At 42.3% G+C, this 12,909-nt stretch overlaps 1 protein-coding gene across 1 annotated transcript in view; it reads right to left on the bottom strand.

Annotated features, from left to right (window-relative positions):
- The window catches only part of COL4A6 (collagen type IV alpha 6 chain), a 65,923-nt gene extending 63,843 nt beyond the window's left edge, over positions 1-2,080 (bottom strand). Inside the window, exons 1-2 of the mRNA XM_069464220.1 lie at positions 2,012-2,080; positions 698-832 (exon numbers count right to left, since the gene is read on the bottom strand). Of these exons, the coding sequence (XP_069320321.1) occupies positions 698-832; positions 2,012-2,080 (204 nt within the window). The remainder of the gene's footprint in view (positions 1-697; positions 833-2,011) is intronic.
- Between the last annotated feature and the right edge of the window lie 10,829 nt (positions 2,081-12,909).

Genomic DNA, 12,909 nt, shown 5'->3' with positions numbered 1-12,909 from the left:
CCTCCCACAACCTATTCTAGTTCACTCTGTTCCCGAGTGCTACCCCTGTGTGGCCCTATGTGGTGTCTAGTGTCCTCCTCCCCTGAGCTATGAGTATATGTGACTAATAAACGGCTGTAAATCTCATCTGTCTAGTGAGGGATGTTATATCTTTGGTCATCCCCATAATCCTAATGTAGGAATCCCTCACCAATGGGGTGACTAGGAGGTGATTAAAAGAGGCAGGGAACATAAACTGAGCTGCTGAACCCAGTTAGCCAGCCATCATGCTATTATCATTCTCCTTTCTTGTAGCTCTTTCCCTATATTTGTGGCCTGGATTGCTTTCAAGCATTCTGACCCCTTGCTTCCCAGTCTCCTTGCTTGGATTCCTGATGTCTACTGCCTAGCTGACTGGACTTCTGACCCATGCCCAGTTCAAAGCTACATGACCTCTCACCACAGTGATCCCACTTGTCTAGCAAGTAGCTAATAAATTCACTTTGTGATTTGCTTGCCATGGGAGTCTCTCCAGAAATGGGCTTATCCATCAGCAGTCTGTCACCGATCCCCATCTCTTATTAAAGAATATAACCTGGTACCAAAGTATTCAGGAATAGTATTATTTCCATAAATGAGTAGAACTGACATGGAGAACTTTTGATCTTCATACTTGTGGCTGCTGCATCAAAGGAAAATCAAGCTTTGGTGCTCTTACCTTATCTCCTTTGGGTCCATAACGTCCCAGTGGGCCTGGGGAGCCCCTTTCTCCTTTCAAGCCTGATACACCAGTAGGGCCAGCAAATCCTTGAGGACCCACTGGACCTTGAATCCCAATTGGTCCAGGTCGCCCCTAAGATGGACAGAAGGAGTGCAATTAGTCAATAGAGGACTCAACATCAATGCTTCCCATTTTCCCATGCACAAAGAACACTGTCATCACTTCACTAAATAATTTTGGCTTAGGTATCTGTGAGGCAAGCCAAAGTTCCAGACACAGACGAGGAAAGGCTATTTTAGGGGCTGCTAAGCTTATTTGGATAGAACACATTTTATAAGCACATTTAATAAGATTCATGTGCACCAAGATCCTTCAACGTTGTACTTCTTAGGAGATTAGTTATTCAGGCCGGATAATATTGTCCTTTTCCTAGTTAATACCAGGCCATCCATCAGATTGTCAAAATAGTGAAAGAACAGAACGCTGGAGAGCATTGTGACATTTTATAACTCACATCCAAATGGCCAACCACATGCTTGCAGTGAAGTCCAAAAATGGCTGTGCCTAGAGAACACTGCCCCAGGGGGCCAGAGAGAAGAGAACCCAGAAACCTATGAGCTGAACAACCTGTCAGAGCTCATCTTTGCTGGCAGACCCCAGGACCCCATCACAGCACCTGGCAACTGACGCAAGGAAAATACACACACGTATACACATACATGCACATGCCTGCACACACAGGCATGCACACACACGAATTGTTTATTTGTTCTTCCTCCCTATCCCCCTCTCCTCCCCTCGCCAATCTGTATTCAATGTGTAAAATACAAGGAGCCTGCGAATATCCATTAAGTATCAATTATGATAGCAAGAGGGAACAGACTAAGGATTTTGAATGCCCTGGTTATAAAATGTCCGTAACAATTAAGTCTAAGAGTTCAGGCTGACATTTTAAAGCGGACTGAGAGGTGAGAATTAACCCCAGTGGGTGCAACACAGGCAGGCTGGTCTATCATTTAGAACAAATCCCAGTAGGGACTGAAATTTCTTGGCAGAAAAATGAAAACCATTAGTAATGTGCATTACCTTTCAAAGAACACACCACTATGTCAGGTAGAAAGCCTATTTTCATAAATGCTTCTCATCTCCACCTCTCGGCCCCTCTACTGACTGTCTGCAATTTCCTACAAATCTGTAAAAAACTCTGAAAAAAGTCCATTAAACATGGCATTTACTGTTTACTTTCACAGTTTACTTTTTAAAAGGCTGAAAACAGGACAGACGCTTTATGCAGTGGCCAGAGTCACGTACTGGAGATGCAAGTGGCCACCAGCTGTGCTGGTCTTTTGGAGTATAATTTCCAGTGTCAATCAGGCCCATGAAGACCTAGGGCTCTTGCAAAGAACTAAAAGACACTCTTCCTGGGGAGATGCAATTTTCTGGGGCACCACCTACCACTCAACCTTTCCCAACATCCAACGTGCAGCCTACAAAGAATGACAGGTTGCAAACTGTTTAACAGACTTCTTTCTGGGAATGATGGGGGTGGAGTGAGTTTTCAGTTTTTAGGCTCTTACTTCCCATTGTTGGAGTCTTGTTTACGATGATTCTTTTATTTATTATTCTTGTAATTTTCACAAAATCAATATATATGTGTGTATATGTGTAGATGTGTGTGTATATGCATGTATATGTATGAAGGAACTAAAAAGAAAAAGAGTAATACTTAAAAAAACACTGCTGGGGTACTGTTGAGGATGAGTGAGGAAGTTGCAAATGTGGGCCCTGGTTTCAAGACTAATGTACACAAAACCATAGCAAACAGTGCAAGTTTGGAACAGAGCCTAAGTGCTGTGGGAACACAAAGGAAGGGTTGGCCACAGAGGGTTTGTGGAATGCTCACATTTTGCCCATGGCTGGGGGTGTCACAGGCCACACTGGAAAGGCTGAGTCGGCCCCAGCTGAAGTGTGCCTCGAAGGCATGGCAGGAAAGTTGAAGACTTGATGTGGAAGGACACAGGGAACCCTCAGTGGCTTGGGAACAAGGGAGGGCTGAGAAGAAAGCAGTGTTTCAGGGCTGAAAGTCATCAAGGAGCATTCAGGAGAACATGTGTGTGTCAGCGTGAAGCCAGCACAGCCTGCCTGAGGCTGGAACAAGATAAGAACCAGCTGTTGGGGAGGAGGGGATTTGTTGGTGGGAGGATAGGGGGCAGGATGGCCTTGCTGAGGCCATGTTATTACTAGCAGAGAGGATCCAGTCAGGGCACTGAATACTTGACCCAAATCTGAGCCCTGCCAAGAGTTTTCCCGCATCAAGGGAGGGGAGGGGAAGAGCATGATAAACCACTGAACAGCTATTGAGAGAGCAGGTTGTGATGTGGCCCAATTCTTACCCTGCTCACACCACTAGAGAGAAACCCGAGCAATGCCTAGCGTGGGCACATGGGCTGGCACACTCCACCTGTGGTCCCCTGCCTTCGTGAGCACATGCTCATCAGCAAGGATAGGAATGGAGACTTAGGAGGGAGGCAATTCTTGGGCTGTACTTAACAGGAACTCGGATTCCACCCAGAAAGGCAGGGTTGCACAGCCTGCACCCTTTCTCTTGGCTGGGTGGGCATGTTAAATTTGCTGACTCCTCTGTTCCAGGCAGAGAACTGAAAGTGGGTCTCCTAAAGAACTCATGGTTTTTTAAAATAAATTCTGATTCTTTTTCCAAAGGGGCATTTGAAAAGGCATCCCTTGGAGGAAGGTGTATTCCTAGGCTGGCCCCAGGTGCTTGGGTTGGTGGGCATGTCAGCAGGCCAGCTCAAAACATCTCAGAATGATTGACTTAGGGCCAGAATCAGGGCCTGTGAGAAGTCTCGAGGCTTCTGAAGCACTGCTGGCAAGACCTGCCTCCTCAGTGTGGTGCCAGGCCCTTTTGGAGCCTGCAGCCATAGGATGCAAAGCAAGGAGCCTTCCCACCCACTGAGGTCCTTTCATATAGTGGCACAGAGTACCAGGAACAAATGAAGGTGGCCAAGAAAAAAATGAAGGAGACATATTTTGTTTGGAGGTTGTTTTGTCAGCCATCTTTAGATATACTTACTCTGTGCTTATAGCTGCATGCATGGGGTTTCTGTCTCAGTACCCACTGTACTGCTGAAGCTTCCCCTCCACCCGCAAAACCCTATCAGTGACACTTTTCATAATGGCCAGCAGAGGTCAGTGTGACAACATAGAGACTACAGATAAGCAGGTGGGTGGGTGGGCCTCTCCCACTACAGAGAAAAAGAAATCAGTGTCAGAGAAGTCACAGAATGTTTGAGCAGGAAGGGCCCTTAGAGACCATTCAATCCAGGCTTTATTTTATACATGGAGGGAGGGGAGAAAGGCCGAGAGAAGAGGAAGGACTTGTTTAGGTCACATAGCTAGTAGGAACGGCATGGGATGCAAACCAGACTGCCTGCTGCCAGTGCATGGCTCTTTCCCTGTTTGCCAGTGGCAGATGTCCTAGGGGGTCCTTGAGGATGGCCCCCCCCCCACCATCCCAGACCCGCCCATGGGACTGTCTCCATCAGTAGGCTGCAGCAGCCAGATGCTCACACATCATTTCTCTCTTCCTAACCCTGATCATTTCACAGAACCAATCTGAAACACCATCACTGTTTGGACTGCTAGCAGAATTTCAATGGGCTTGGACCAATGCCCTGCCCTGATACATGTCATTTATTTTGGCAAACAGACCCAGACAGGGCAGAAGGAACTCCTCCAAGTCTCTCCAACAAGCTCTCCTGCCTCCATCTGCTCAGAATTTTAAATATGCACATCAGGGTCTAATTCTCAAGGGAATGAGTTCAGACTTGTGCCTAAGGCCAGGGACTACAGGTCCACAACTGCAGCCCATGCTGGCTGCCTCCTCTGACCACAGTGGGTTGGAGTCATTGTGTAGTTTAAGGTCGCCTTTGATCAGACCCAGATAACTGGGGTAACAGTCCCAGAAATGGGTCTGTCTATAAAGTAGTAGATATATGCAGAAATAACATCTACGAATCTGAAAAGCACATGCCTCAGACTATGGTAGGACTGTGAAACTGATGGAGGGGGCTGAATTTTCATAACTCAACCCTTTTCTGCCTTTTTATCCCTCCCTTAAGGTTCCAGTGTTCTTCTCCCATAAAATTAAAATTTGTTTGTAAGGAAGAATCTAAAACTCATTCCCACTGAGGCATAAATGACTGACAACAACTTAGAGCTTTACTTTTCTCGGGGGGATTTGTAGTTTAATGGAGAGCAAAGCATTAAGCTAAGGGATGCAAATAACATTTATGAAACAAGGGAAGGGATAAGGGTGTGCACAAGCCTTCCTAAGGATCCAGCTGTATTCTAGGAGGTGATTCGATGCTGTTCTGTAAACCTGAAGTCAAATCTCTTTACTGCCACTTATTAGCTATGTGACCTTGGGCAAGTGACTTAACCATTCTGAGTCTCAAGGGCTCAGGAACAATGATAGGATTTGTGTAGGATTATTGTGAACATTTAAGTAAGTTAATGAATGTAAAATACCTGGCAGATAGAAGGAAAGTATCAGTTCCCTTTTTTTTTGGGGGGGGGGTATCATTTATGATAAAATGGAGAAGCTAGGATTGGGTATTTAATACTTCTTCCCTTCATTTTCAGTAAGAGATGCACAGACGTTATTGAACAACCCTCTTTGGGGCAGAGATGTGTGCCTGAGAATGAATGAGCATGTATACTGGCAACCCACATCTGTGAAAGCATCTCCCGCCTTACTTAGTACTGGTGTTCTAGCTCTCCTGGGCACTTGGGTCCTCAGTGTCTGCTCGTTCTCCTAAAGGGAATTCATCTACACACTAATGACTCCCAAATCTGAAACTCCATCCCAGATTTCTCTTCTGAGTGTGCCAGGTCCTTATAGCTAATGGCTTATCAGAGATCTCTCCACCTGGATATTCCAACTCAAACTCAACATGACCAAAATCGAACTCATCATCTTCTCCTCAACCCCATTCCCCAAACCAGCTCCTTTCTCGTGAGTTAATGGAATTAACCTCAGTAAATGGCACCATCCACAAAGTTGATCAAGCCAAAAACCCAGGGGTTCTCCATGATCCCTCCTTTCCTTCATATTCCACATCCAATCCATCAGCAAAGACTGTCAATTCTACCTCCAAAATGTATCATAACTCAAACCAGTCATTCATCTCTATCTCCATAGTCTTAGTTCATGTCTTCCTCATCTTTCCCCTAGAGCATTGCCACAGCCTCCCAATTGGTCTGGTATCCCCCAATCTTGCTTTACTCTCTCCTAGCATCCTGCCTCAGAGCCTTTGTATGTGCTTTTGTATTTGCCTCTACTCTCCTGGCTAGTACCTATGTATTCTTTAGGCTCCAACCAAGATATCAGCTCCTCTAGGGAGCTTTTCATGATTACCCCTTCCCCGCAGTGTGGGCTAGGATGCCTGTTTATATGTCCATACCCTGCAAAAAGACAGAGCTCCTTGAGGACAGGGCTCATGTCTTCCTCTCCACTGAATCACCTGTGCTCAGTACAGTGCCTGGTTCACAATGGGCACTCAGTAAATGTTTGATGAATGAAGAAATGAATGAATGAACATACACGTTTAAAAGCCAGTGGCCCAGGTACAGCAGTATCTTCTTTGGATGTCTAGACAGTTGCAATAGAGTGCAATCAAGAGACAATTAATCACAGACCACAGAAAAGAAAGTTGCATAACACTCAGGAAATCATCCAGTTCAGGATGCAGAAACCCAGAAAGAGAAAGGGACTTACTCAAGTCACACAATATAAACTCTATGCTTTTAAAAACACAATATCATGATAACTTAGAGCTTTTTAATACAGAAATGGTCTACATCTGATATGGTTTATGGAAATTCTCTATTCTTTAAGATCTCTGAAATGGCTTTGGTTCCCATCCTGATTGGTATCTGTCTGTTCAAAAATTATTTATTCAGCACTTACTCTGTGCCAGGCACTGGGGTTAAGACAGTGGGTAAAGACATAGTTTCTGCATTCACAGAGCTTATAGTTTTGCTATTCCTTGAAAATAGATGATGCATGACCCATCACCAACCTAATTTAAGACTTTTCATCTTGTGCCAAGTTTTGTGCTAGGCAAGTATGTGTGTATGTGTTAGGGATGAGAAGGTAATACACAAAAGAAATACACTGCATAACTCATGGCCTCAAGGAACACTTAAGTTTATTGGGGGGGATATGGCCACATCATGAGAAGCAACTGGAGATAAAGCCATATGCAATGAATTTTAAAAATTATACGAGACATATCATAAGCACAAGAGGAATTCAGAGATGTGCGAGTTTACAAGGTAGCAAAGGAGTAAGGAAAGGGCTAACAAAGTGTTAGGGAATGCATTCCAAATTTGGAGAACATTATATTGGTGGGAATTAGTGAATTATGTAACCAAGGACCTGGCTGGACCAGAGGTGGGATCTCAGAGAATCGGCGAGAAAGGGCAGAGGCTGACCTGCAAAAATTTCTGGGTGCTGAGATGCTTATTCTGGTTCATTAGATATGTTTTGTTTAAAACTTCAGTTTGGCTCACAGTTTGGTTCAGAATTTAGTGAGACAGCCTGGTGTAGTAGCTAAGAGAACAGGATGCAGAGTCAAAAAGTCCTGGATTTATATTCCCTTCACTACTGTAGGACTTTGGGACAAATGGAAGCCTCAATTTCCTCATATGTCAAATGAGGATAATAATAGTGTTTATTTCATGGAGTAATTATTAAATGAGATAATTCATATAGACCATGATTTTCACTCTTTAGCATGCATCAGAATCACCTGTAGGTGATGTTAACACAGAGATCACTCAGTTCCACCTCCAGAGTTATGGATTCAGTAGGTCTGGCTGGGTCTAAGAATTTGCATTTCTAAGAAATTCCCAGGTGGTACTGACTCTGCGGGGTCAAAAACCACACTGGGAGAATCTCTCCTGTCAATCATTTAACATTGTGTCGAGCAGATAGTAAATGTGTAAAGTTATGTGTTGTTATTGGTATATTGTTATTTGACAAATGATTGTGCAGGTTTGGGGTTCACAATTTCAGAAAGGCCCTCAGCATTCCTTTATCACTATGGTTCAAGGCACCTCCCCTTCTTTCTCATTATGATACCCAAAAAACGAAGGGAGTGGATGGGGCAGCAAGACCAGAGACAGGGAACCCAGTGAGGAGGTTGTAACCTCCTGAAGAGAAATAATGGTGACCTGGACTAGGTTCATGGCAGTGGAGACAGGGAAAATACAGATTTGAGAGATATTTCAGAGGCTAAAAACTATAAAGACTTAGTGCTAGATTAGAATCAATGGGCAAAACAGAGGACAGGGCAAAGGATGTCTTCAAGGTTTCTTGATTGGGCAACTGAGTGGATCTCTTCATTGACATGAGGAAGCCTAGGGGAAGAAGAGTTTTAGGTGGAAGATGAGGAGGTTACTTTTGGACAGATGGAGTTTAAGATGGCTGGGGAATATCTAGGGAGATGTTTAGTACCTGTTTTTCCCACTAGAATGGAAGCTTTGAGGGGACAGGGAATGAGGTTAGCTTAGTTCACCAGCAGAGATGCAGTGTCTAGTGTGCAATAGACACTCAAAACATAATTATAGGGAAAAAGCATAATTGTGGAATGAACGAAAATAGAGAATTAAATATGCACTTGGTAATTTCTGAGAAGGCCACTTCCAAGTCTCATTAGCTAGGAGCTACCTGAAAAACCCCTCATGGCCTTTGAGAAAGGGAGAACAGAGATCCTTGACCTACAGTGTAGGGACTAGGTGGCTTGAATTTTACAATTTTTCCTTACTTTATAACTGGAATTCCCATTTCAGGTATGGGGCATGGGGCAGAGGGGGATGCAAGAACTTAACAGACTTTGGCCTAAGTAGCTGGGAGTCTCTCACCTAGCCATGAAATGTAGTAAGAAAGATATTAATGATAACACCCCCAAGAGTAGAATAAGAAACTTCACAACACTTTTCCTTTCACCATTCCTTTGGATCATCCCAATACATGTGTGAGGCAGGCTGAGGGCACCAAGTTGCAAAGCAGTTAGCCAGTGGGGCTGGCTAATGTCACACGGCTGCTCATTGGTAGAGTTTTGTATCGGAGCCTCCCAATCAACTCTGTACTCCTTCTGTTTGAACAGAGACAGGCATCCATAGAGCCCTCTACTCCATTCTCCTAGTAACAGCACTAAGGGACTAGCTTTGTCTGCAGAAGTAAATACGGGAGAAAGAACACTGGTAGCTGAAAAATATGTCTGGCATATGACAGGTAAAGACTCATATCATGCAGATATACAGATCCATTTTGTGACCCAGGAAGCTCTGGATCAGCCTGATGATGTTAGCATCATCTACAATTTGCCAGCAAGAACAGTTATCCATTTCATTAACATGTAGCTATACATACATAGTGATCAGTGTCTAGCAAAGGGTGACACTCCCAAATTCTCAGTGTCTGCCACAGCTAAGAAGCAACATCAGAAGCTCCCCTTCAACACTTGAAACCACATTTCTTTTCTAGTTCTTTAGCTATAATCAGTGTTTGAAGCAGCCAGTGCAGGCGTGAAGACATGCATCTACATGTTTTGTTTTCAAGGACACATACACCCATTCCATTGGCTACTGTCAGCATGTTGAAATTTTTGGAAAGGCACCTCCCAGACTGATAAAGTTAACTCTTGCTAGGCAATACTTTGCATCCCTCCCTTCTACCTGTTTACTCATATTTCTCCTCAAAAACATAATAATAACTTCCTTTTACCAAGCATTTATAAAATGCCATCTCCTTTAATCCACCTCTTTTAATCCTCTAACTTCCTCAACAGGTGGGTATTAGCCTCATTTTACAGATGAGGAAACTGAAACACAGAGAAGTTAAGGAACTTGCCTGAGATCACACAGCAAGCAACTGTGAAGCCAGTTTTGGTGATACCAAAGCCTCTGCTTCTTCCACCAAGCTTCATTGCTTCTCTGCATTGAACAATGCTCTGAATGTATAAACACAAACACACTTGAAAAGGAGGAGTAAGAGCTCCTCCGGGCAGAAAATATTGCTATTTTCATTGACACCATAGCAATCAATCTCAATTTTCCCAACCTTTTCATTGGAGTAGGTACTCTTTAATAGAAATTTACTAATGTAATTAATAAATTAAGTCATAAAATGTACTTCAAGGAATGGCACTCCCAAGAATAAAAAGATGGGGGATTTCTTCTTGTTTTGCAATTAAAGTGGCCTCCTTAATTGGTCAGTGGACAATGGACAGTTTACCTAGGCTCCAGCAGAAAAATTCTGATGTGCTGAGTCTCCAGTGCTACCATATTAATTTAGTGACAGAGGGAGTATAGGCACACTACACTAATATGATGATCATTATGCTGAGCAGAAACTGGAGAACTCAATCTTTAAACATGTCATATTTTCCCTTGCCCCTAGGGAATGTCAATAATTGTTAAAACAGGATGAAGCAGAGATGTCTGGATAGAGGCAAATAAGTTCATGGAAGAATATAATATTTAGGTCTCCCTTTTCTCTATAACATGTTCATAAAACTATATCAGGAACCAGAACAAACATCCCTTTTGTGATATTATAATGGGAATTGTAAGAGCCAAAAATCAAATAAAACTGTAAATATGATCAATAGTTGGCCATAAAAATAAAAACAGAACTACTGAACATGTCTGTAACTATTACAGATAGTTGAATGAGTCCCCATGACCCTTGGAATGGGCATGCAGGCTATACAAAGAGCCCCAGAGTGTACTGAGTTTCAGACTGCATGAGAAAATAAATACAGTTCTGCTTGGGATGAATTTAACCTAAAAGTAATACACCTGTTGGGAGAATATGAAATACTTAATTTGCCATAATTTTGTTTTCCTTCTTAGAATTTAGAAGGGCAACTTGAGAATGATTTGATGGCACAGACCTCTTGAAAAAGCTTTTCAGGAAACTTGGATTGATATTGCATTTGCCTCTCAGAAAATTCTCCTGTTTGAAGCAGAATCAACAGAGTAAGGTTCAATTCCCTGATCCTACTTTCTAGCTGTACGATCTTGAAAAAGCCAGTTAATCTCTAGGCCTTCATTTTCTCATCAGCAGAATGGGGATATTACTTGTCATACCTATTTCCGGGGTTGCCTTGAGCATCAGTGGAGATAATACCTATGAAAACAAGCTGCTGGTTCATCCCATTAACAAAGATTTGCTTTTGGGGGAAAAACTAGAATTAGCAAACTGCAATTGTCAAAAAACCCTCCTTTGCTGGGCACATAAGGCAATAAGCTCTTAAATGAATAAAGGCTCACAAGGAAGAGGTTTCAGCAGAAAACAGATTGAATAAAAGCAGCAGCAGAATTTAAAGCTGTGAAAGGTGAGGGGGCAAACTGACTGTCTAGCACAGGATTCTCATTATAGTTTTAAAATGATTAGACCTACATTATTAAAAATATGTGGTTTATTTAAAAATACATGGCTTAATTACAACCTGGAGCCAATATTTTTCTTTTAGTTTTTCTAGCAAAGCATAGCCATGGTTTTATAATGGAAATCAAAGTGAAAAAGGACTTGCCAGAAATTCACTTTACAGCAAATTTTGCTGTAGCATATCTATTCCATTAGACAAGGGATTCTTTCAGCATTTTTCTCTGACATAATAAATTACCCATCATTGATATACTACATAACCTTTGGTCTGATACTGAGCTAGCGTGAGCTGATTGCTTCTCAATCATTGTTGGCTTCCCTGATTCTCTGGTGAGAAATCATCAAGTTTTGGAAACGAGAGGTAACAGGGAGCAACGAACTATTGCTCCTTAAACAAAAGGAGAAAAGGAAAGGTAGGATCAACACTCATGTGCACATATGGTAGCAAAACTCAGTGGAAACCAAGCAGGTGGGAGGGGGGAGGAGGGGATGGGTAAATTCATACCTAATGGGTACAATGCACACTATCTTGGTGATGGGCACACTTATAACTTTGACTCAAACGGCACCAAAGCAATTCATGTAACCAAAACATTTGTACCCCCGTAATACTCTGAAATTTAAAAAAAAATACAAATACATAAATAAATAAGAAAAAGGAATAAAGTATTGATCCTCACAAAAAAAGAAAGAAAGAAATTCCCTGTCAGCACCCCCTTGCCAGAGAATTCAGGGAGCTCTGAAAGGGAAGGGCAAGGAAGGGAGAGAAGCAATGTATTCACATAGTCTCAGTGCTGTTCTTATACAAACCTATACCCCTGTATTCATTTAGAACCAGAGGGAATGGACACGCTTGAAGCTCAGACTTGGGGGGATGGAGGGGCATGGGCAATATATGTAACCTGAACTTTTGTACCCCCATAATAAGCTGAAAGAAAAAAAAGAGTTTTTGAGCCTAAAATCTAGACACCAAACACTGTAGGTAACTGTGATATTGTGTGAGGTAATGAAAAAAGATTGAGAGACTGTATTAAAAAAAAAAAGACATATGATATTAGAACTTGGCATGAATTTGCTGGCTTTCTCAGCCAGAAAACTTTGAGTCAACTTAATTTTTTTCTTTGGGCTTTACAATGTAAAGTTCCCATCTTGATTCACACTTGGGACACAGCTGAGCACAGAGTTTCTGTTCAGAACAGCAAGCATAGTCTACGTGTACCTACCTAGAAACTTTCTATAAGTACATTCCACATGCTGATTATTTTGAATGATGCTGGCTTATTCAGATTGGTATGTGCAACTCTACTCTTCTTTCCTAAAGCATGAGTGACATGATGCAAAGTCAAAGTCAAAACTCTAAGACTCATAGATCTTTAGAACTGAAAACACTTTAGGTATCTTTTTGTCCACCCATTTCAATTTAGGACCGGGATGACTGCCTGTTGGGTTTAGTATATTTCATATATATATATATATATATATGCTTATATATAATCAACCATATTAATCATAGCAAATAAATGAAAATTAATTAATATAAATTAAAAACAAAGAACCAGAGGAGCATTCATATCCACACCCATGAAGATAAAGAGATACATATTCCAACCCAAATACACATGCCCACAGGCACAAGAGTCTGCTAAAATGGTGGGGCCCGCTGGTACTCTGGTATAGCGTACTGTGTACCTCCCAGCCAGTCATGCATTTGAGTTTAAGAAGATAAGAT

Source organism: Eulemur rufifrons, chromosome 30, assembly GCF_041146395.1.
Source record: "Eulemur rufifrons isolate Redbay chromosome 30, OSU_ERuf_1, whole genome shotgun sequence".
NCBI lineage: Eukaryota > Metazoa > Chordata > Mammalia > Primates > Lemuridae > Eulemur > Eulemur rufifrons.
The sequence above is the reverse complement of the archived record's forward strand: the minus strand, read 5'-3'. Positions and strand labels throughout refer to the sequence as shown.